The sequence below is a fragment of the Ctenopharyngodon idella genome, chromosome 6 (assembly GCF_019924925.1).
Source record: "Ctenopharyngodon idella isolate HZGC_01 chromosome 6, HZGC01, whole genome shotgun sequence".
Lineage (NCBI taxonomy): Eukaryota > Metazoa > Chordata > Actinopteri > Cypriniformes > Xenocyprididae > Ctenopharyngodon > Ctenopharyngodon idella.
In genome coordinates this window covers 34126260-34150913 of record NC_067225.1, presented here as the reverse complement: position 1 = coordinate 34150913, position 24654 = coordinate 34126260, and the positions used below count along the sequence as shown (strand labels likewise).

The 24654-nt window shown below is 39.2% G+C and overlaps 1 protein-coding gene across 2 annotated transcripts in view; it reads left to right on the top strand.

Annotated features, from left to right (window-relative positions):
* arhgap9 (Rho GTPase activating protein 9) overlaps positions 1–24654 on the top strand; it is a 35747-nt gene that overhangs the window by 6784 nt on the left and 4309 nt on the right. The window contains exons 2-19 of one of the 2 annotated variants that reach the window (XM_051897732.1): positions 2698–3192; positions 4959–5284; positions 10668–10892; positions 10989–11063; positions 14360–14416; positions 15456–15605; positions 16003–16071; positions 17712–17773; positions 18317–18404; positions 18495–18590; positions 18911–19009; positions 19585–19702; positions 19776–19895; positions 21963–22061; positions 22488–22565; positions 23211–23264; positions 23917–24048; positions 24131–24236. In XM_051897732.1, coding sequence (XP_051753692.1) covers positions 2799–3192; positions 4959–5284; positions 10668–10892; positions 10989–11063; positions 14360–14416; positions 15456–15605; positions 16003–16071; positions 17712–17773; positions 18317–18404; positions 18495–18590; positions 18911–19009; positions 19585–19702; positions 19776–19895; positions 21963–22061; positions 22488–22565; positions 23211–23264; positions 23917–24048; positions 24131–24236 — 2348 coding nt within the window. In that variant the 5' untranslated portion in view covers positions 2698–2798. The remainder of the gene's footprint in view (positions 1–2697; positions 3193–4958; positions 5285–10667; positions 10893–10988; positions 11064–14359; positions 14417–15455; positions 15606–16002; positions 16072–17711; positions 17774–18316; positions 18405–18494; positions 18591–18910; positions 19010–19584; positions 19703–19775; positions 19896–21962; positions 22062–22487; positions 22566–23210; positions 23265–23916; positions 24049–24130; positions 24237–24654) is intronic. The other variant, XM_051897734.1, reaches the window with a different exon arrangement.

Here is a 24654-nt window from a genome sequence, read left to right as displayed (position 1 = left end):
TGAAAACCTGAGATTCAAAACCTCATTTAAACCTGGAAATAAACCGAATGTTTTAGGATTTTCATAAATAAAAACAAAAAAACATGATGATTAACTAATCAGATGCAAGTAAATGAGTGTCATCGGCCATTTTACAGCAAAAGAGACAAAATACAGAGCCATTGTAGAACGATACTCATTTGTCAGTACAACTCAAATTGTTATGCTTATAGTGTAATTTGTAAAGAAAACAATATGAAATGAGAAGAAATGCATAATAGAAGCATTATTCAGAAGACTTGCATTAAAGGGGTGGTTGATTATGATTTGACTTTTAACTTTAGTTAGTGTGTAATGTTGCTGTTTGATCATAAACAACATCTGCAAAGTTACGACACTCAAAGTTCAATGCAAAGAGAGACATTTTCTTTTACAGAAATCGCTTTTTAAGCGGCTGGTAGGGACTACAACGAGCTTCTTCCCGGGTTGGTGACATCACTAACCCTAAAATTTACATAAACCTCGCCCCCGAGAACACACAACAAAGGAGGCGGGGCCATGTTGGGCTGCTTTAGAGAAGAGGAAGAGTTGTTGTAGTAGTGTGTTGTTGTCATGCCGTCATTTTACGCCGGACTGCTTCACAAACGAGGGTCAATTCAACACAAAAGATTAACATGACGGCACATGCTAGTGGATGAGTTGAATCAACTCCACAGCAACTACATAAATTTATCCACTAACCGTTCAGAAACGTCTAAAAGTTGTAACTTCTTCCTGAGTCTCTCCATCAGTGTCGACTCCGGTTTGAACAATGTAAGGCTGAACACTTTCGTCATTTTGGCTGCGTGAGATTCTCCAGCTTTGTTGTTGTTGAGCGACCGAAGCGTGAGCTGTTAAAGCTCCGCCCTCTTCTGGAAAGGGGGCGGGAGCAGCAGCTCATTTGCATTTAAAGAGACACACACAAAAACGGCGTGTTTTTGCTCACACCCAAATAGGGGCAAATTTGACAAGCTATAATAAATGATCTGTGGGGTATTTTGAGCTGAAACTTCACAGACACATTCTGGAGACACCAGAGACTTATCTTACATCTTGTGAAAGGAGCGTTACAGGTGCCCTTTAAGGGTCATTTAGCATCCTGTTTTATAAGCATATGAGGATTATCAGTAACCCTACACATTCACACACACACACACACACACACACTGTTTTCTCCAGTCAGTTGGTGTTGTGTCCTGCAGTGAGCATTAACCTGTCGTCCATCCGCAGTGAACTTCCTCTGAGCCACAGAGAGACAGACGAACGCTTCATCATTCTTCAGTGTGACGCGGTCTTTGTAATGTTTTCTAAAAGCCTTTCTGTGTTGTTAACAGGCAGCATGCGGTTTCTCTCTCTCTCTCTCTCTGTCTTATACAAGGGAAGTCCATTGGCAGATCAGTTCACACACCACAAATATCAGTCGCCTCAAACTCCCCCTCAGAGTCAGTGCTGGGAACTGAGGGAAGTGATGTCATGTTTGAAAATCCGACGGAAGCTCACTGAGGTTCAGAAGTTCTCAAGTGAAGCTAGATAATAGATTCTTGCTGATTACAGATTATTGGACTATCGCAAATTACTTTTCTAGTTTTGTATAGGGCTGCATTTCATATCCTCATATCCACATTTCATATCCTCATTCATATCCATTTCATATAAAGGATTGGTTCACTTCAGAATGAAAATGTCCTGATAATTTACTCACCCCCATGTCATCCAGGATTTTTCTCCATATAGTGGACTTCACTGGGGTTCAACGGGTTGAAGGTCCAAATGTCAGTTTCAGTGCAGCTTCAAAGAGCTCTACACGATCCCAGATGAGGAATAAGGGTCTTATCTAGAGAAACCATCGGACATTTTCTAAAAAAAATTACATTTTATATACTTTTTAACCACAAATGCTCATCTTGCACTGCTCTGTGATGCTCCACGCATTACGTAATCATGTTGGAAAGGTCACGCGTGATGTAGGTGGAAGTACCGCGGTAGGGTGAAAAACTGCATCTCATTTTCTCCTCCAACTTCAAAATTGTCCGATATTGTCTGATAAGACTTAGTCTTTGCATGTTCACTTTGTAGACACTGGATCGGTACTTCTGCCTACGTCACGCGTGACCTTTCCAACATGATTACGTAATGCGTGGAGCATCACAGAGCAGTGCAAGACGAGCATTTGTGGTTAAAAAGTATATAATTTTTATTTTTTTTAGAAAACGACAGATTGTTTCGCTAGATAAGACTCGTCTGGGAGTCTTATCTTTATTCCTCATCTGGGATCATGTAGAGCTCTTTGAAGCTGCACTGAAACTGACATTTGGACCTTCAACCCGTTGAACCCCAGTGAAGTCCACTATATGGAGAAAAATCCTGGAATGTTTTCCTCAAAAACCTTCATTTCTTTTCCACTGAAGAAAGAAAGACATGAACATCTTGGATGACATGGGGGTGAGTAAATTATCAAGAAATTTTAATTCTGAAGTGAACTAATCCTTTAAATTGTATTATTAATTGTATTGAAACAATGCTGTGGGTTTGAATCCCAGGTCATGCATGATCTATGTACATCTTGAAGTTGCTTTGAATAAAAGCATCTGCCAAATAAATAATCGTAAACATATTATGTGATTATTGGCATTATATAAGCATGTTATGTGGTGAATGAAACGAGTCTTTCTGTTCCAGAACATGGCTCTAGTGTTGTGTCCCTGCACTGCCGTCCTCTCGTCTCGCTCCAGTGGTGTCCGTGTCCAACTATCACCCTCTGCGTGCAACTGAGAAGAACCATGCTGTCGGGCAGCTGGCGCCGCGGAACCATCATCCCGTCTGCGAGCGGGCCGGGCTCGAGTAAAGGCGGGTCGAGACTGGGCAGCACTGTGATTCTAGAAGCTCAGTATGACTATTCGTACCGCGGCGCCGACGGCCGCCTGGTCTCCATACACGAGGGCGAGCGCTTTCTGCTCCTGAAGAAGACTAATGCGGACTGGTGGCAGGCGCGGAGGATCGGGGTGGGCGTGAAGGTCAAACCTATATATGTGCCGGCTACATACGTCATTGAGCTGCCCGTCAGCACGTTCCGCCCCCCGCTGCCCAGCAGCAAATCAGCATCTGAGAGTCTCAAGATGTTCTTCCAAGCTCCACGAGGTTCCCTCACACCCTGCATGCAAACGCACGGCTCAGGTAGAGTCACATGACGCTTGTATACACTGTTGATCAAAAATACAGTAAAAACAATTAAATATTATTCCAGTGTAAATCAGCTGTTTTCTATGTGAATATATAGTAAAGTGTAATTTATTCCTGTGATCAAAGCTGAATTTTCATCATTACTCAATGATTATTATCCATGTTGAAAACAGCTTCATATTTCTCTGGAAACCATCATACATTTTATTTTTCAGGATTCTTTGATGAATAGAAAGTTCAAAAGAACAGCTTTTATTTGAAGTATAATTTTTTGTAACATTATCAATTGAATGCATCCCTGCTGAATTAAAGTATATATATATATATATATATATATAACTAATGAAATTTACAATGTTTATTTATGCTTTGGCAAAATAAATATGGAGGTCAAGACGTAGATGTGAAATCTTTGCAGTTGTGCACTGAAATTCAGTATATATATAAAATACATTAAATGATTTAAAAATAAATATCAGTGTGCAGATATTTACTGTTTAAATATAATAGAAGCAATTATTGGGGTTCAAGTGCTTTAAGGCCTTTAAGCACATGCGTAAAAAGGTATTATGTTTTATTTAGCAAACCTTTAACCATCTCGATCATAGATGGAAAACACCATTTACAGTAAATACAGGCAATTTATCATAGGAAATATATGGTTTATAAAGCTTGTAATCGAGGATGAGCCAAAAGCCTAGGACTAGTTCGCCAAAGTTGGTTTTTGAAATAATCTCCGATATTTAATGAATGATTCGATGGACAGCGGCGGTCCTAGAGGCAAAGTTGCTCAGAATGAGGAGTTCTACCATGTGGTACAAATGTCGTGGGCGTGTGTGAAAAATCATGCGATACACAATCCTTTACACACGTGAAAAAACGTGAAGGTGCTCCCGGTGGCAGATTTCTTTCGAATTGCTCACAGTGAGTTTTGTTCCAATTGGCCTCCGTTAACTTCATTGGCCGATGGCGGACATGTTTTTTGAGAAACGTCAATGTCCTCATAGACAATCATGGCACCTCAGGCGAAGACACTGCACGCCATTTTTCAGGTCAGTCGGACTAACGGTGAAGTAGTTATAACCATTTTCACATATTTTTTTCCCTGTTATAGCGCCACCAAGTGGCCAGTCGCCATGTCCTTTTTAACACGACCACAGAATGAGCTCTTACATACGTGTGCCAAGTTTGGTGAAAATATCTCATTCCGTTCACGAGTTATAGCCATTTTAGTAAAAGTGGCTCCACCCACTTTGAACGTTTTGGCGGCCCTTAGAGACCGAGAATTGAAATTTCAACTTTTTTTTGATAATTATTGACAATCAGACTCTGGAGAATCTCGCTGCACAGGTTTGGTTCCGATCGTGCCAAAAATCTAGGACTAGTTCGCAAAAGTAGGTTTTTCAAAAAATCCAAAACACCCGAAAATTTCACCAAGGATTCCAATGGTTCAGGAGTTATGACTCATTTCATACTTTTGACCGCTGTAGCGCCCCCGTCAGGCCGATCGGAGAGAGTCTTGGTGACGTTGTAGATGGTGTGAGTATACCAGCCCTCAAAGTTTCAAGTCTCTGTGACTTACGGTTTGTTCTGCCCGATCACTTTTAGAGGAGAATGATGATCCTTGGAAAATGTAACAATTACAATAAGGTTTTAGCACTTGAACCCCTAAATATTTAAATATATAAATATGATGACATCATTCTCAGTTTTTGCTGAACTGTCTCTTTAAAGTCTGATTTGTGTGTCGTTCCTCTCAGTGCCTGATAAGCAGTTCTGTCGTTCCATGGAGAATCTCAGCTGCAGCAGTGCCTTGATGGACAAACACACAGGCCGAGTCTCAGTAAGAGGACATTTCCCAACGTTCCCCGTTTCCTCCACTTCGCCCTCGGGTCACCTGACGATCCCGGGTGGATACTCGAGTCCAGGCGCTCCCATCGCCCGCAGCCAAAGCTCCAGCAATCTGCCCCAGAACCCGTACCAGGACACGAGCCGCTCCACAGCGAGCGTGAGCAGCCCGACCCGATCATACAGCCAGTGGGACGTGAGCGCGGCCGCACGCAGACACACACACGGACACATACAGGTAACAGAGTGTGTGAGGAATGCTTATATGTGCATAATATTTCATTATTAACCAAATTTGTTCTTTCGCTTTATCTTTTTCTCAGACCGTTTCACTGTATATTTCTTGTTTCCTCGTGTCTTTAAGATTCAGACACATTCAGGTCACGAGATGCTCATTTCTCGTCAAACACACTAATGCTGATTTTTAATAGTAACATTGAATCAAACATGAAATTTTGAAGTAGAAAATCTAAGGTGACACTTTACAATAAGATTGCATTTGTTCACATTAGATAACTACAGTCTTTTCTGTGAATGCGCTGATTCATATTTTATTGATTTTATGATTTTTTTTTTTTGTATTTCATTATCTTATCTCTATGTATGTATGTTTCATTCTGTGAATTTCTCTTCTGTAAAGCACTTTGTAAACACTGTTTTTAAAAGGTGCTATATAAATAAAGTTAACATTAGTTAACATGAACGAACAATAATAAATACTTCTAAAGCATTTATTAATCTTAGTTAATGTTAATTTTAACATTTACTAAACACATTATTAAAATCGATGTATCTGTTAATATAATTTAATGGACATGTACTAACAATGAACAGTTGTGATTTTATTAACTAACATTAACAAAGATTAATAAATACTGTAACAAATGTATCACTCAATGTTAGTAAACTTTAGGTAATGCATTAACTACATTTACCTAATGTGATCTTATTGTACCCAAAACTGAAATCGTTTTTTTTCTTGAGAAACACTCCAATAATCTTTTTTACATTGTATACCATTTTTTTGTTCAGTTCAGGAGTTTTAGGCAAGAATCTCTCACAGAAGTGCAGGTCTCACACTGAGTCTCAAGTTTGAATTTTTAACCAGCTCTCTAAATACAGCAGATCTTTAAATATAATCCCTGCTAAAAGCTGTGGCGTGCCAGAAAAATACTTTTTCTAGCCGAGACACACACACACACACACACACACACACAGTGCCAGTTGGACAGTGTCTAAAATGGTTTGATTAAGGATTCGGTCTCTCTAAACCCCGCCTTTTTGAGAGCTGCTCTGCTCTGATTGGTCAGATGGCCCAGTCTGCTGTGATTGGAAACCAAACGCTCATTATCATATCTGATACACAGTGATACGAACAGTAACGATGGCGTCGGTTTTACTATATCAATTATTGGGGTTGAAGCGCTTTAAGGCCTTTAAGCACATGCGTAAAAAGGTATTATGTTTTAATTAGCAAACCTGTAACCATCTCGATCATAGATGGAAAACACCATTTACAGCAAATACAGGCAATTTATCGTAGGAAATATATCATTTATAAAGCTTGTTATTGAGGTTGAGCCAAAAACCTAGGGCTAGTTCGCCAAAGTTGGCTTTTGAAATAATCTCCAATATTTAATGAACGATTCGATGGACAGCGGCGGTCCTAGAGGCAAAGTTGCTCAGAATGAGGAGTTCTACCATGTGGTACGAATGTCGTGGGCGTGTGCGAAAAAACCCGTGATACGTGATACTTTACGTGAAGGCGCCCCCCGGTGGCTGATTTCTTTCTAATTTCTCACAGGCCTCTAGGGCCGTGAGTCAAACAGACCCAGTGAGTTTCGTTCCGATCTGCCTCCGTTAACCTTGTCTGACAGCTGCTCAAACTTCATTGGCTGATGGCGGACATGTTTTTTGAGATACACAGACAGTCATGGCTCCTCGGACAAAGACACTGCATGCCAATTTTCAAGTCAGTCGGACTAACGGTGAAGTAGTTATAACCACTTTTCAAGTTTTTTTCCTGTTATAGCGCCACCAAGTGGCCAGTCGCCACGTCCATTTTCACACGACCACAGAATGAGCTCTTACATATGTGTACCAAGTTTGGTGAAAATATCTCATTCAGTTCACGAGTTATAGTCATTTTAGTAAAAGTGGCTCCGCCCACTTCTAAAGTTTTGGCGGCCCTTAGAGACCGAGAATCGAAATTTCAACTTTTTAAAACTTTTTTTGGATAATTATTCACAATCAGACTCCGGAGAATCTCGCTGCGCTGGTTTGGTTTCCATCAGGTGAAAAACCTAGGACTAGTTCGCAAAAGTAGTTTTTTAAAAAAAAAAAAAAAAAATCCAAAACACCCGAAATTTTCAAAAATCATTAATCAAAACAGCAAAATTTGAGGGAAAAAAAGTTGAGTAGTTTGTCAATCATTTAACATTTCTATGGTAAAAGAGTTGTCAAGTATTAAACGTTTAGCCACTTACATCTTTCCTCACATTCCTTCACCATTAATGCGCTGGAAGTCATGTGACTAGTAAAGCCCCGCCTTCTTTGATTTGATTGGCCATCTCAATCATTTTGACGCTGACGAGCGCTGCTAGCCATTGCCACATAGATAACTGACAGGAAGTGATGTCACTCTGAATGTGCACAATAAAATCGTCAACCCAAACATCTGATGAAAAGAAGTTTATCTGGTCTGAAATATGGGCGACTGTATCTTTAAATCTCTCCATGCACCAGTTTGTCTAACTCTATTGATTCTCACTGCCGTCTGTTGTGCATATGCTTTTGTTTCCAGGGAGCGACAAACTCTCAAACTCTCGTTTACACCTGAACACACACACACACACACACACACACACACACACACACACACGCACTCAGCGAGAGCAAACGTGCCCTCGATGGAAAAAGTTCAAGGCTTCATTTCAACCGCCAGCTGTTTCCCCTGCAGCACGCTTTAAACAACCTGCCTCGCTTTCACGGATGCTGCAACAAAAATATTCAGGCGTAAATTTAGGATTATGTATTTGAATTGCATATAAAATTCCCATCTGTTTGGATGACACAGTAAACATAAACAAACGAACAAACTTAATGTGATGCATAAAGATGTTAGTTATACATAAATGAAACTGCCCAGAATTTTTTGAGTGCAGTAATCTGACCTTTGTTTATGATTAACTATTTGCATGTATTTGATTATATTTAAATAATCAAAATGCATTTATTCAAATGGCTTAGAATCTGTATAAATGTGTTCATTGTGAAAATGACAAGTATGAACATGGTTAAAATATGACTAGCTGTGAACCAGCAACATTCAACTAGTTAAAAAGATTGAAACAATCTGGATTTAGTGACATCATGTCTGTCAAAATGATTGATGGCCAATCAAATCAAAGAAGGCGGGGCTTTACTAGTCACATGAATTCCAGTGGTAGGGTGTTGTTTTGGTTCACTGCAGATTTAAGGAGAAGATACTCAGCGGTGGTGTTGACTGATGAATTTACACATGGTTTGTCTTATTAAAAATAGCACAAATGTGACCCTGGACCACAAAACCAGTCTTAAGGGTCAATTTTGAGATTGACTGAATAAATAATCTTTCCATTGATGCATGGATTGTTAGGACAGGACAATATTTGTCTGAGATACAACTATTAGAAAATCTGAAATCTGAGGGTGTAAAAAAAATCAAAATATTGAGAAAATCACCTTTAAAGTTGTCCAAATGAAGTCCTTAGCAATGCATATAAATATTTTTTGATATATTTACAGTAGGAAACTTACAAAATATCTTAATGGAACATGATCTTTACTTAAAATCCTAATGATTTTTGGCATACAAGAAAAATCAATAATTTTGACCCATACAATGTATTGTTGGCTATTGCTACAAATATACCCATGTGACTTATGACTGGTTTTGACTGGTTTTGTGCTCCAGGGTCACATATAAACAACATTAAAAACTCGCTTCTTTAAGGTATTTGTTTGAGTGCAGCATGTTTTATTCACTGTAGAAGGTGCTGTTACAGCCTGAGAGCGTCGTCCAGGAGTCGAGCGTGTCTGATGTCAGAGCGAGAGACACCTGCTGGTCGTCTACAGTATGACTCTCGTCCCGCACACGCCGCGTGGCCATATGGCCTCATAGAGACGAGTTACATAATCCAGATCTACACTGTTCTCACCTCAGAAAACATCCCTCCATATGCAGCATCTCCGCTGGAGATTTACAGCACATAAACAAACCAAATCCATCGCTCAAAGCTTTTAAGTGCACTCGAACTGCCCTAAAGTGCATGAAATGACATCAGAAAGCCTTTTACATTTGGCCCTGATTTATTGTTCGGTGGCTTCTAATGGTTTATCTTCCTTCTCTGTATTGTTCACATAGTTGCGTCTGAGTTTTAGGCCACTTCCTCTTGACAGTTGTGGCTTCAAGCTGTTTTCTTACTTAGAGACGCGTGCGCTTATAACCACACTAACACACACTGCTCACATATAGTCCCAGCATGCACTCTTAAGTTCACCTCTGTACACTTCTAAACCAGGATAATCTTGCACATGTGCTAATTAGTCTCACATACACACATTATACGCACACCAAGAGGGTTGAGTCAGAAATCATGCTTACATTCAGCAAAAAGAACAGCAATTACTTTTTAAACAGATTTCAGATCATTTGATTGGTCAATCCAGTGTTGCTGAAATAGAACAATGTTTTGAAAACAAAAATTATGTCACCATTAAAGTTTAACTTCCTCTGTGAACTTTATTTCATGCATCGTTGTGTTTGATCCAGTGCTGTTATTGATAACTAAAATTAAAACTATTAAAAATAGTTTGGTAAAGCTAAAATTAAAATATTAAATGAAAAGTTTTCTGATTTCTAATTTTTGTTACTAAAGTGGTAAATATATTAAAACTGAAATAAGAAACCTGAAACTTTTAACTTTACTCTAAAAATAACTGTAAAAAACTGAAACAAATTTACATAGTAAATATACCATAAAAACAATGCATTCTGGGTAATATTTGTCGTTTTAAGAAAAGAGGCCTATAGGCTACTTTCTCGAAAATGACAAATAATATTACCCAGAATGCATTGTTTTTACAGTATATCACTGTTTCAACGGAAGACGGTATTTTACTGTATAAATTTGTTTAGTTTTTTAGTTAATTTTTAGAGTAAAGTTAAAAATCATTGTTGGTAATTTAAAAAAGCTAAAATAATTTGAAATATAAAATATTACATAAACGGAAATTAGAAAAAAGTGAAAATAACTGTTGAAATATTAAAACTGAAATAAGACAAATTAATTGTTGGTAATTGAAAAGCTGAATATAAAATATTAGATTTTTTTAATATTAGTTTTCTAATTTCTAATTTTAGTTTAAGTACTAAAACTGATGAAACGTAAACTATATAGAAATATATATTTGTGTGTGTGTGTGTGTGTGTATATATATATAATTCAAAATATTATTAAATACTATAATGGTCTATAAATAATACTAAAATAACACGGGTTGGAATGCAATTCACAGTGCATTTTCCGTGAAATACGCGCCATATTTCTTATAATCTCTCTAATATTTCTTCTTCTCAGCTCTCATCATCAGCCTACATTTCCCAGAGTTCTCTGTCAGAGCAGGGGAAAAGGCAGTGGGCGGAGCCTCCCAAGCCGTCGCCGGGTCAACAGCCCCTCCAGACGCTGCAGCAGTGGGAGCAGTACCGCGACCCCGGCACCGGACGCTGTTACTACGTCAACACCGTTACGAAGGAGCGCTCGTGGAAACCTCCGCGCCGAGCCCGCGAGAGCAACGAAAGCAGGGTGAGCGACCAATCGGATCCTGGAACCAGACCACCAATGACCAATCAGAGACACTCTTTTCTAATGCATCTTCCTGTCTGTCTCTCGTGTCTGTAGGGTAATGTGGTTCAGCGTGACTTCAGGCACCTGTCGCTCCCCTTACAAAACTCAGGAAGCAGCTCTATGAACAGGGTACGGCAGAAATTATACAAGTTATAGATTATAACCACATGTGTAAAGTTCAGTTGGTTTGCAGGTGATTGTGTTTTATGATGTATGAAAGTGAAATATCTGCTTAAAGACGACATATTATACCCTGGTTGTTTTTGTGCTCTACTAGAACAGGTTGATTATTCTCATATCTCCATTGTTCAGCTCCTCTCTTCCCAGTCTGTCAGTAACGCTCTGTTTAGTTCCTGTCTCTATGAAGCCCCTCCTTCTGAAAAGCACAATGTGCTCTGATTGGTTGGCTGGAGCAGTGTGTTGTGATTGGTGTTTGGGAAATGTCCCGCCCCTTACCATAACCGCCAGTTTCAACACACTACTAACTAACTCAACCAGGCCCCGCCCCTTTATTCTGCGTGTGAATTATTTAAATGAGGAATATTAGGACGTGTTCGTTTCCGGAAGGAAAGCACACACTCACACACACACACACACACACACACTCACACTCACATACTCACTCACACACACACACACTCACACAGGCACACGCACACACTCACACACGCTCACACTCACATACTCACTCACACACACACACTTGCGCACACACTCACACACACTCATGCACACTTGCGCACGCACGCACTCACACACACACTCTCACATGCACACGCACGCACTCACACACACACACACACGCGCACGCACGCACTCACACACACTCACGCACATGCACACACACACGCGCGCACTCACACACACTCACACACACACGCACTCACACTCACTCACACACACACACACACACTCACACACACACGCACTCACACTCACTCACACACACACACTCACGCACACTTGCGCATGCACGCACTCACACACACACTCACTCACTCACACGCACGCACTCACACACACACACTCACACACACTCACGCACACGCACGCACTCACACACACTCACGCACACTTGCGCACGCAGGCACACACACACACACACACACTTGCGCACGCACGCACTCACACACACACACACTTGCGCACGCACTCACACACACACACTCACTCACACGCACGCACTCACACGCACGCACACACACACACTCGCGCACACGCACTTGCACACGCACGCACACACTCACTCGCACACTCACAGACACACACACACACGCACGCACACACTCACACACACACACACACACACACACACACACACACACACACACACACTCACTCGCACACTCACAGACACACACACACGCACGCACTCACACACACACACTCACTCCCACACTCACAGACACACACTCACACACACACACACTCGCACACTCACAGACACACACACACACGCACGCACACACTCTCACTCACACACACACACACTCACAGACACACACACGCACGCACTCACACACACACACACACACACACACTCACTCGCACTCACAGACACACACACGCACGCACGCACGCACTCACAGACACTCACTCGCACACTCACAGACACGCACACACGCATGCATGCACGCACTCACACATGCACGCACACACACACTCGCACACTCACAGACACACGCACACACTCACACACACACGCACGCACGCACGCACTCACACATGCACGCACACACACACTCGCACACTCACAGACACACACGCACACACTCACACACACACATACACACACACACACTCACTCGCACACTCACAGACAGACACACACGCACGCACGCACGCACGCATTCACACACACACTCACGCGGGTGCAGGAGAATCTGCTCGTGTCACGGATTAGAAAGGAAACACGGCCAAATGAAAGACAGGATTTACACTCACTGATGCTGATTTATTTTATGTATTGAATCTGATCTGATCTGAGCAGCGCCGGTGACTAAAACCACACAACTATTAAATATTGTTTTAATAGAAATAAAGCTCAAATAAAATATGATTATTTAACCATATTTAATATTTAATCATAAACTTACGTAAAATATTTTTAAGTTGAAGTATTCAAATGACTAAAACTAAGAATATAAAAAACTAAAACAAATGACAAACATAAAATTAATTATTTAAATAAATGTAATAAAATAAAAAGTAAATTTAAATTCATTAAAAAAAGTTAAAATATAAAAATAAGTGAATTCTATCTATACATACATTCATTCATTCATCAGTCCATCCATCCATCATCTATCTATTCATCCACCCATCCATTTATTCATTATCTATCTATCTATCTATCTATCTTTTAAAAAATTTTTTTGGGGGGAAATTCATGTTCCAGTTTTACATTTTCCAGGTAAAATAAATAAATAAATAAATAAATAAATAAATAAATAATGAAAACATTTATTTTTCTTGTACAATCAGAAACAAAATACAACAGTATTTTAAGTTTGTATTTAATGTTATAACCAAGTGTAGCGTTTTTACATTTGTGATGTGATGTGGAACAGATTTATTCCAATCTATGTAAGAATGTGGTAACAATCTTCAGATTCATCTCTATTTTCTCTTCTTTTATGTGAACCATCAGTCAGAGTTCAGTGACGCTCACAGACATAAACATGTTTGTGTCTTTAACATCAAGACTTCCTATCTAAAGTTGTAGATTGTGAATGATGTGGGTCTGGTTCATAACTGACCGTGTGTAACAGAATCAGCAGTGATCAGCTCTGTGTGAACGAGGCCAGAGACAGCTCGATCTGTCAGTTAAAGAAGTGCTTCCTTCATGCACGTGTCAATTTGTCTTTCACACCCTTCACAACTCAACTTCCTTATAAGTGCAAACAGTTAAAGTGAGGAATAGAGAGAGAGAGAGATGTTGCCATCTTCCTCCTGTGAAGAGGAAGTTGAGCGCAGCGAGTTGAGCTGAACTGAATTTGACTCTGACAGTCAGAATGTGTTTATGAAGACGCTGGACTATAATCTTCTGACGGACACTCGAGATCTGCTGCGCTGTAAGTTCAGACTGATGCTTTTCATTTTGAAAGAGGAAGAGACACTGAGATTCACATCTGACACAACTGACATTGATAAACAAACAGTTTGTCATATTTAACGAACAGAAGCAGTTTATTCTTTTTTTATTGTCCAGTCTGATTTTAAAGCATTACACAGTGAACGTCAGTGAGTTTTAGACGATCTGTCAGCTCTGAGAGGGTACACCGTGTTTCGACCCAATTCTGGTCTTTATGACTCTTTTCTGTGTTTCCACTGAACTTAAACGGCTAGTTTCAATCTGACTGTGTGTTCCTTTTGCTGTAGTTTGTGAACATTTTTGACACAAACCATTTCACATTCTCTTACAGCTGTCACCTGACCTCACCTACATTACCCATGATGCCAATGGTTGGCAGCTGAATCAGGTTCGTTCGATCTATCTATCTATCTGTCTGTTTATCTATCTGTCTCGTGTTCCTGTTTTTTTATTTTAATTTTACTTTTTTTATGACCTTTTTTGGAATTCATGTTCCAGTTTCACGTAATTCTGACATTTTCCTGGTAAAATAAATAATAAAAACTTTTCTTTTTCTTTATACTATCAAAAACAACAAACACAGCAGTATTTTATGTTTACATTGACAGCGTATGTAATGCCATATTTATTTAAACCAAGTATTAATCTTAATAAATTGGTGTTTTTATTGTGTATTTATTGTTATTTTGGTGTAATTATTGTTATTTTTTGTAGTTTTTATTTTTATTATTTAATGTATAATGTCTGTCTATCTATATATCATCTAATCTTAAATTTTTTAAATTAATTTTTAAAACTTTTTTGTAAATTCATATTCCAATTTCACGTAATTCTGACATTTTTCAGGTGAAATAAATAAATAAATAATGAAAAATTCCCTTTTTTTGCACTATGAAAAACAACCAAAACAATACATTTACATTAACAATGTATTTAATACTATATTTATTAAAACCAAGTATTAAATTTAATAATTTAGTTCTTTAAAGTGATTTAACATTCATTCCAAAATATTCAATTTTCATATTTTGTGTATATTTTCAAGTCATTTAAAGTCTGGACGTGACAGAACGAGCTGAAACGTGAAAGTGAAGCAGGCATTGCCTCTTTCTTTCTGTTTCCTTTTATTTGTGTCTTACTGATGGTTTTGGGCCGTTTGCATGTGATCCCAGAATAATCCGCAGCATATGGAGGAATCGGAGCATGTTGACCCGGGTTAGTGCGCCGCGGTCACATGGGGGTTTCAGTCTGTCTGATAAGCTTCTTTTGACCACTGCTGCTGTAAACGAGTTTGCTAATTGAGTTGAGTGCTTGGAGGATAATCAAATTAACCTGAACATTACTGAAATGAAGCGGCTGAATCTAATGTAATTGGATTGAACTGAATCTGAAGTGAGTGAATCTAACCTGACGAGTTCCTCCGGCAGAGCATGCAGCGCACGCCGTCGTTTGATGCGCCCTGCTCCACCTCGAGCGTCTTTGAGGATTCACACCGCAAGGACTCCGGGGGCGTGACCCACATGAGCCACTCCTACTCCATGTTCCTGCAGTCACAGAGAACATCTGCAAACGGAAAGGCAAGAGTGACCGTCTCACACACACTACTGCTTCTAGTTCAGTTCTTGAAGCTGAGCTGGAAAAATTCATGTGATTAATTACTCTAATGCTGCAAGAAAGACAAAGTCCTGTCAGTGCTGAAGGCAGCAGACAGAGAAAAACTGCTTTTCACTCTTTTAAGAGCCCCTAAAACGAATCAGTCACCAGTGAAACCTACTCTGCTTTAAATATTTGTGATTTATATGCAAGAAAAAAATATTATTCCATCAAAAGACACATGTACTACTGACACTGATGCTCTTTGCAGTCATGTGGTGTAGTTACAGCATCTAACAGCAGGTGGTAACCATTAACAAAAACACTAGTGTAGAGTATGAAGTCTTCACCATATTTCTATATTTCTTCTCCTCTCTGCAGTCAGACTACAGGCTGGTGGTGGAAGCGCCTTCATCTGACAGCTCACCAGATAGTGAAGGTGTCTCACCGGTGAGAATCAATCAATCAATCACAGATTAAGCAAAAATCCAGCTGAAGAGACACTGTAAAAAGTATATATATATATATATATATATATATGTTGGAAGCTTGTTTCAACCACAGAATAAAAAAAATTAAAAAAGGTAATGTTAATCTCACAATTCTGACTTTTTAGGGGTTCAAGTGCTGAAACTCTATTGTAATTGTTCAAATTTCCAAGGATCATCATTCTCCACTAAAAGTGATCAGATAGATCTAACCGTAAGTCACAGAGACTTGAAACTTTGAGGGCTGGTATACTCACACCGCCTACAACGTCACCAAGGCTCGCCTCGATCGGCCTGGCGGGGGCGCTACAGCGGTCAAAAGTACACAATGGATCAAAACTCCTGAATGGTTTCGTTGTTGGCGAAATTTTCGGGTGTTTTGGATTTTTTGAAAAACCTACTTTTGCGAACTAGTCCTAGATTTTTGGCACGATCGGAACCAAACCAGTGCAGCGAGATTCTCCGGAGTCTGATTGTCAATAATTATCAAAATCGAAAGTCTGATTCTCGGTCTCTAAGTGCCGCCAAAACGTTCGAAGTGGGCCGAGCCACTTTTACTAAAATGGCTATAACTCGTGAACGGATTGAGATATTTTCACCAGATTTGGCACACCTATGTAAGAGCTCATTCTGTGGTCGTGTTAAAATGGACACGGCGACTGGCCACTTGGTGGCGCTATAACATGAAATATGAAAAATGTCTATAACTACTTCACCAGAAACTGAAAACTGTCATGCAGTGTCTTTGTCCGACGTGTCATGACTGTCTGTGAGGACATTGAAGTATCTCAAAAAATATGTCCGCCATCAGCCAATGAAGTTTGAGCAGCTATCAGACAAGGTTAACGGAGGCCGATCGGAACGAAACTTGCTGGATTGTGTATCGTGCGATTTTTCGCACACGCCCACGACATTCGTACCACATGGAAGAACTCCATCGAATCGTTCATTAAATATTGGAGATTATTTCAAAAACCAACTTTGGCGAACTAGTCCTAGGTTTTTGGCTCAACCTCAATAAAGCTTTAAAAACTATGGTAAACAGGCAGTATTTGCTGTAAATGGTCTTCCATCTATGATTGAGATGATTACAGGTTTGCTAATTAAAACATTATACCTTTTTACGCATGTGCTTAAAGGCCTTAAAGTGCTTGAACCCCGATAATTGCTGCTCACAGCTATATTTTTTGCAATTATAATTTTAAATCTCACAATTTTAATTTTTATTTCTTACAATTCCCAAACTCACAATTTTGACTTTTTTCTCAGAACTGTTAGATATAAACTCATAATACAGAATTGTGAGTTATGAACACTGTCTGAATTATGAGATAAAATTTCGCAATTAGCTTTTTTATTTTTTTTAATTCCGTGGCGGAAACAAGCTTTTCATAAAATATATATAATTAATTAATAATAATAATAGTAACCTGAAAGCTGAATTCAAGCTGCTCTAATCTGCTCTTTTCAGCTGGGTAGATGTACACACAAATAGTTTAATCCACGCTGGTTCTGATTATGTAATTTAAAACCCATTTACGACGAAAACTTTCACTAAACACACACATACGCAGTACACACTGACCGACTGTATCATGACAGGAACTGGAAAAGGCCGGTCTGCTCAACAAAACCAAGATAGCAGAAGGAGGCAGGAAACTGAGGTGAGCTTATCTACACACACATACACACACCTTGATCTGCAACATGCAAACACACAAACACAAACACAAACACACACACACACACACACGAGACCTTTAATAAAATGAGTCACTGTTGATGGATCTTGATTACAGGCAGATTTTGGCTTGTGCTGCAAAAAAACTGCTTCTTCATCAGCATTTTTGTTCTGTTTAAAGTGTTTCAACATCTTTAAAACTTGAGAAGCAAAATTGCGAGAGATATGAAGACTTTTTCAGAGAATATGTATTTTTTTGGACCAAATTGGCTCATGTTTGTCTTGTTGTAAGCATAAATTTAACCAGATGTAGATTATGCTGGTTAATGTTAACCAGTCAGATATGATGAACAAAGAGTGGTTTAGTAGATGGTGTATTTTTTAAAATTACTAGCATTTTTGAGCCATTTAGGAAACAAAGGACAATAAATTAGTAGTTTTGACCCATTTTGACATAAATGGCGTCTCTTTGCACTACTTGCTCAACTTACCTGGATTTTTTCGGGCTATTTTCTTGTTTTTGCAGGAAAAACTGGAACCCTTCATGGGTGGTGCTGGTGGGAAACAGTCTCGTCTTCTTCAAAGACCCTAAAAGCCAGAATCCTGACAGCTGGGTGAGACTAACGGGGAATATCATGGAATCACTTCCGTATCTTATGTTTTAAAAGTGAAATATTGCTGAACATGTGTGTGTTTACATGCAGAAGCCGGGTAACAGCCGTCCAGAGAGCAGCGTGGATCTGAGAGGAGCTCAGCTTCAGTGGGCCAACGATCTGTCCAGCAAAAAAAACGTCTTCAAGGTGAGAAAGAGACAGAAATGAGATTAAACAGAGACTTTTTACTAAAGCAGATGTCGTCTCAGACTTGCCAAGATACTAAAATCTGCAATCAGATATCAAAACATTTTTATTTCCCCAAAGAAACTTTAGGAGAAACATCTGACACAAAGTTAAAACAGTCTTAGTGTGTTTCTGGGTGAGCTGTTAACAGTGCAACATTTACTATTTAGTGTTCATTAACTTCCTCTGTATGTAGTAACTTCCTCTGTTATAAATTTGAATTGATAAAACGCTGAACAGAACAACACTTCATATGTGTGTGTGTGTGTGTGTGTGTGAAGCTGAGGACGATTACAGGAAATGAATTCTTGCTGCAGTCAGAGACGGACTCTCTCATCAGAGAATGGTACAGAACCATCCAGAACGTCATCGACAGACTGGTGAGTGACACACACACACACTCTCACATACTCACACACACGTGCACACATATATGAACACGCACACGCACGCACACCCCCACACAGTCTCTCACATACTCACACACACACACACACACTCTCTCACATACTCACACACACGTGCACACACACACACACACACACACACACACACACTCTCACATACTCACACACACGTGCACACGCACACACACGCTTGCGCACATACACGCGTGCGCGCACACACACACACACACTCTCTCATATACACTCACGCTCGCGCACATACACACGTGCGCGCACACACACACACACAAAAGTTTGAAGTTGATATGATTTTTAATTTTTTTTTTTTTTATGAAGTCTCTTCTGCTCACCAAGGTTGCATTTATTTGATCAAAAATATAGTATTTTTTCAGGATTCTTTGATGAATAGAAAGTTCAAAAGCAGCATTTATTTGAAATAGAAACTTTTTAGACCATCATAAACGTCTTTACTGTCACTTTTGATCAGTGCGTCCTTGATGAATGAATGGATTAATTTCTTTCAAAGCATCAAATCCGCTGTGTTGCAGGATAAAGAGAATCCTCTAGATAACGTGCTGCTGTATTCTCTGAGGAGAGCCGGATCCGTCGAGATGTTGGACCAGAGCGGAGACGAGGATGAGAATCGTGGAGGATTCAAGGCATCGCGTAAGTTTCAAACGATCATCTAAGCATCCCAATGCTGCTTCACCCACTGGACTCACAGTCTCTGTGTCCGCAGTCCCTCGCTCCACCTCTTACATGGAGAACTCGGAACGCAAGCGTGTGAAGAGCCGTTTGAAGAAGCTGATCCTCAGGCGACCTCCACTGCAGACGCTGCAGGAGAAAGGACTCATCAAAGGTGAACCGTCCAACAGTGGAAGAACTTTTAGGATCAAATGGATCTTAACCCTATAAAGATTCTGTATCATGTTTGATGAATGAATTTCTAATGTCACTAAATGATGAAGATGATCTGATAAACCTGTCGCACACAATCTCCTCCAGTCCTTCTGTCTCTGATTGATAGTTTAGACTCGTTTATCCAGTAAAAGTCTTTTAGTGTAATTGTACAAACATCCATGTATCTTTCTGATCTGAAATCTGCACTGATTATTATCAAGTAAACGTACACTAAAAAATGCTGTTGTGTTGTGTTGAAAATGGACAAAAACTGTGATGTTTCAACCCAGCGAATGGAATGTTTTAACCCAGCGATTGGGATGTTTTAACCCAACGATTGGGATGTTTTAACCCAACGATTGGGATGTTTTAACCCAGCGATTGGGATGTTTTAACCCAGCGATTGGGATGTTTTAACCCAGCGATTGGGTTGTTTTAACCCAACGATTGGGATGTTTTAAAACAAAGATTGGGATGTTTTAACCCAACGATTGGGATGTTTTAACCCAACGATTGGGATGTTTTAAAACAAAGATTGGGATGTTTTAACCCAGCGATTGGGTTGTTTTAACCCAACGATTGGAATGTTTTAACCCAGCGAATGGGATGTTTTAACCCAGCGAATGGGATGTTTTAACCCAACGATTGGAATGTTTTAAAACAAAGATTGGGATGTTTTAACCCAGCGATTGGGATGTTTTAACCCAACGATTGGAATGTTTTAAAACAAAGATTGGGATGTTTTAACCCAGCGATTGGAATGTTTTAACCCAGCGAATGGGATGTTTTAACCCAGCGAATGGGATGTTTTAACCCAGCGATTGGGTTGTTTTAAAACAAAGATTGGGATGTTTTAACCCAGCGATTGGGATGTTTTAACCCAGCGATTGGGTTGTTTTAAAACAAAGATTGGGATGTTTTAACCCAACAATTGGGATGTTTTAACCCAACGATTGGGATGTTTTAAAACAAAGATTGGGATGTTTTAACCCAGCGATTGGGTTGTTTTAACCCAACGATTGGAATGTTTTAACCCAGCGAATGGGATGTTTTAACCCAGCGAATGGGATGTTTTAACCCAGCGAATGGGTTGTTTTAACCCAACGATTGGGTTGTTTTAACCCAACGATTGGGATGTTTTAACCCAGCGAATGGGATGTTTTAACCCAGCGAATGGGTTGTTTTAACCCAACGATTGGGTTGTTTTAACCCAGCGAATGGGATGTTTTAACCCAACGATTGGAATGTTTTAACCCAGCGAATGGGATGTTTTAACCAGCGAATGGGTTGTTTTAACCCAGCGATTGGGTTGTTTTAACCCAACGATTGGGATGTTTTAACCCAGCGAATGGGATGTTTTAACCCAGCGAATGGGTTGTTTTAACCCAACGATTGGGTTGTTTTAACCCAGCGAATGGGATGTTTTAACCCAGCGAATGGGATGTTTTAACCCAGCGATTGGGTTGTTTTAACCCAGCGAATGGGATGTTTTAACCCAACAATTGGGATGTTTTAACCCAACAATTGGGATGTTTTAACCCAGCGAATGGGATGTTTTAACCCAGCGAATTGGATGTTTTAACCCAGCGAATGGGATGTTTTAACCCAGCGAATTGGATGTTTTAACCCAGCGAATGGGATGTTTTAACCCAGCGAATTGGATGTTTTAACCCAACAATTGGGATGTTTTAACCCAGCGAATGGGATGTTTTAACCCAGCGAATTGGATGTTTTAACCCAGCGAATGGGATGTTTTAACCCAGCGAATTGGATGTTTTAACCCAACAATTGGGATGTTTTAACCCAGCGAATGGGTTAAAATTAAAAATCAGACACATAATTACTAGAGGCAACAATAATAATCAAAAGGTGAACAATTATTAATAAGCATGGCTTTATAAAACAAACTTTATACCAATATAATAGATTTCCATTCAAAATGAAGTAGGATGCAGTCATTCAATCATTTTGTCTATCTCGGAGGTGTCAGGACTTTGAAAGCATCTTTATTGTGTTTGTGCTTCAGATCAGGTGTTTGGCTGCGGACTGGAGCTGCTGTGTGAGAGGGAGAAGTGCACCGTTCCACAGTTCGTCAAGAAATGCACTGAAGCCGTGGAGAGGAGAGGTAAACTTACTCATTCACTCGCACACTTCAGCAGGAACATATCCTGAGTATCCTAAGTAAGAGGGAGGGGAAGATATTCTGATTCAAGATTACGAGGAACATGAATTTAACACAGTAATGATGTGCACCGATAAATCATGCAATATTCTGAACTCAACTTTTGTGTCGAGTCAAAAATGATTGTGAGTCCAAATGATGCTTGATTTCTGAGTGAATCTTTCTTTTGAATCAGAATGAGTCATCTCAGATTGGTCAGCATGATTCATTAGCAAATTGTTCTGAATCAAAGTTATTTCTTATCTGCTGATCTTAACCAGTCATAGAAGATCAGTGAATAAAAAGTGTCTCTGTTTTACAGTCATGTTCTGTAGAACTGCTGTTCTATTCCTGGAAATAATACATTTGTGTGTGTGTGTGGTTATTCAGGGTTGGAGACTGATGGGATTTACAGAGTCAGTGGGAATCTTGCTGTCATTCAGAAACTGCGCTTTGCTGTCAATCATGGTGAGAGAGACTCAATATCACATCAATATAATAATCATAAGTGTCATGATGAGATTCTGTTATTCATTTCAATTAAATGCAACACAAAACTAACTTAATGCATGTCCCGGTCTTACTGTGAATGATTCATGGATATTATAAGCAATATTTGGGACATATCTAAATGCATTTAAAAACCCAGTTTTGTGAGATAATTTTTATTTTCAAGTAACAAAAATTAAATAAACATCAAAATTAAATAATTTATGAACTGAGTTGAAAGTTAATTTGGGATCAAATTGTTGGTTTGTAGTTATTGATAAATGTACAGTAGATCAATAAATGTCTTACAATGACTTTATTAATAGGTTTGAACACTGCAGTGCATATTAAGTAAAAACTGATTTAGATTTTTTTTTTCTTGTTCTCATCATGCTTTAGAAAAGTCCCAAATTATGTCACTTCCTTTGTGTTACAATTTTAAGGAATTTTAATTTTTTTTTATAATTGGGGGAAATTTCCATTTTTGTTAGTCTTCAATTGATGATTCATTGATTTATTCATCAGATGATGAGCAGATGTTACAAAAGAACGTCATCAGCTAGTAAAGAGTGTGTGAATGATGTCATTAGACGTGTATGTATGATGTCACGTCTGTAATTCCAGAGCGAGCAGTGACCACAGACGGACGCTATCTCTTCCCTGTGGATTTAGTGCAAGGTTTGTCTCCTGTAACCCGGAACGCTGATCTTACAGCGCTTCACAATCGCAAACCTGTCAATCATGAAGATCTCGCTACTTTCTGACGCTCGCTGCTTCTTTCTGATGCTTCTTGCTTGATGTTTTGGCGCAAGAATTCTGTGGCGGGTTTGACCGAAGCGCTCATGGGTTTAGATCAAGAGTTTTCTAGGTTCAATATATAATATAAAATATAAAACTTAAAAGTTGTTTAAGTAAAATAAATAAAACTGATATTCATCATATTAGAATGATTTCTGAAGGATCATGTGACACTGAAGACTGGAGTAATGATGCTGAAAATTCAGCTTTGATCCCTGGAATAAATTACACTTTACTATATATTCACATAGAAAACAGTTATTTTAAATTGTAAAAATAGTTCACATTTTTTGCTGTATTTATGATCAAATAAATACAGCCTCGGTGTGTGTGTGTATATATATATATATATGTACGTATTACTTTTTATATCACAGATAAAGTTGTATTGAACCTGGAAAAATTCATTGCAGAATTGAGATGCAGTATGATTCGCTTCTTCACCTTCTCTTCTTCTTCTGCAGCATCTCTGAGTGTGTCTGTGTGTGATTCAGCTTTAACACTTACACTCCCTCCATCATCTTTCCTCCAGAGCGTCTGGATCTGGACGACCCGCAGTGGGAGGACATTCACGTCATCACCGGAGCGCTCAAACTGTTCTTCAGAGAGCTGCCCGAGCCGCTCGTCCCGTACGAATTCTTCCACGACATCGTCGAGACCGTCAGTGAGTGACACGGAGAAAGAGAGAGAAGATGCATGATTAATGATTTATTATTAATGACTGTTTATACGTCTGTGTCCTGTAGAAATATCTGATTACCTGGATAAGGTGGACCGACTGAAGCTTCTGGTCATCAGCATGCCTCCACCAAACCATGACACCTTGAGTCACATGATACACCACCTGAAACGGTACGATCACACATTCGCTGCGCTTTTATTCATGCTTGAAGTCAATGTGTTTGAATCAGGTGATTATATATATTTTTTTAGAAATTATTTATAATTTTCCAATATTTTAGATACCAGTGAAAATTCATAATACTCTATTCCAATTTCGATACCACAGCTAAAACTAATAGCGTAACTAATATAAATTTAAAACATTACAAATTTAAAAACAAATAATCAAATTACAAGCAAAAAACAAGTACAAAAATACAAATGAAATAAACAGTAGTTTTCAGGTACAGAAATTTAAAAAGTAAAGCAAATGTAAAGTATCACTGCATAGTCTTCACTGTATAAACTAAACATCCTTATTAATTAAAGTTACAAAAGTTATCCAGTCAAGAGCAGTGAGTGATTTTGTCTTTGCCTTTTGTTGTTT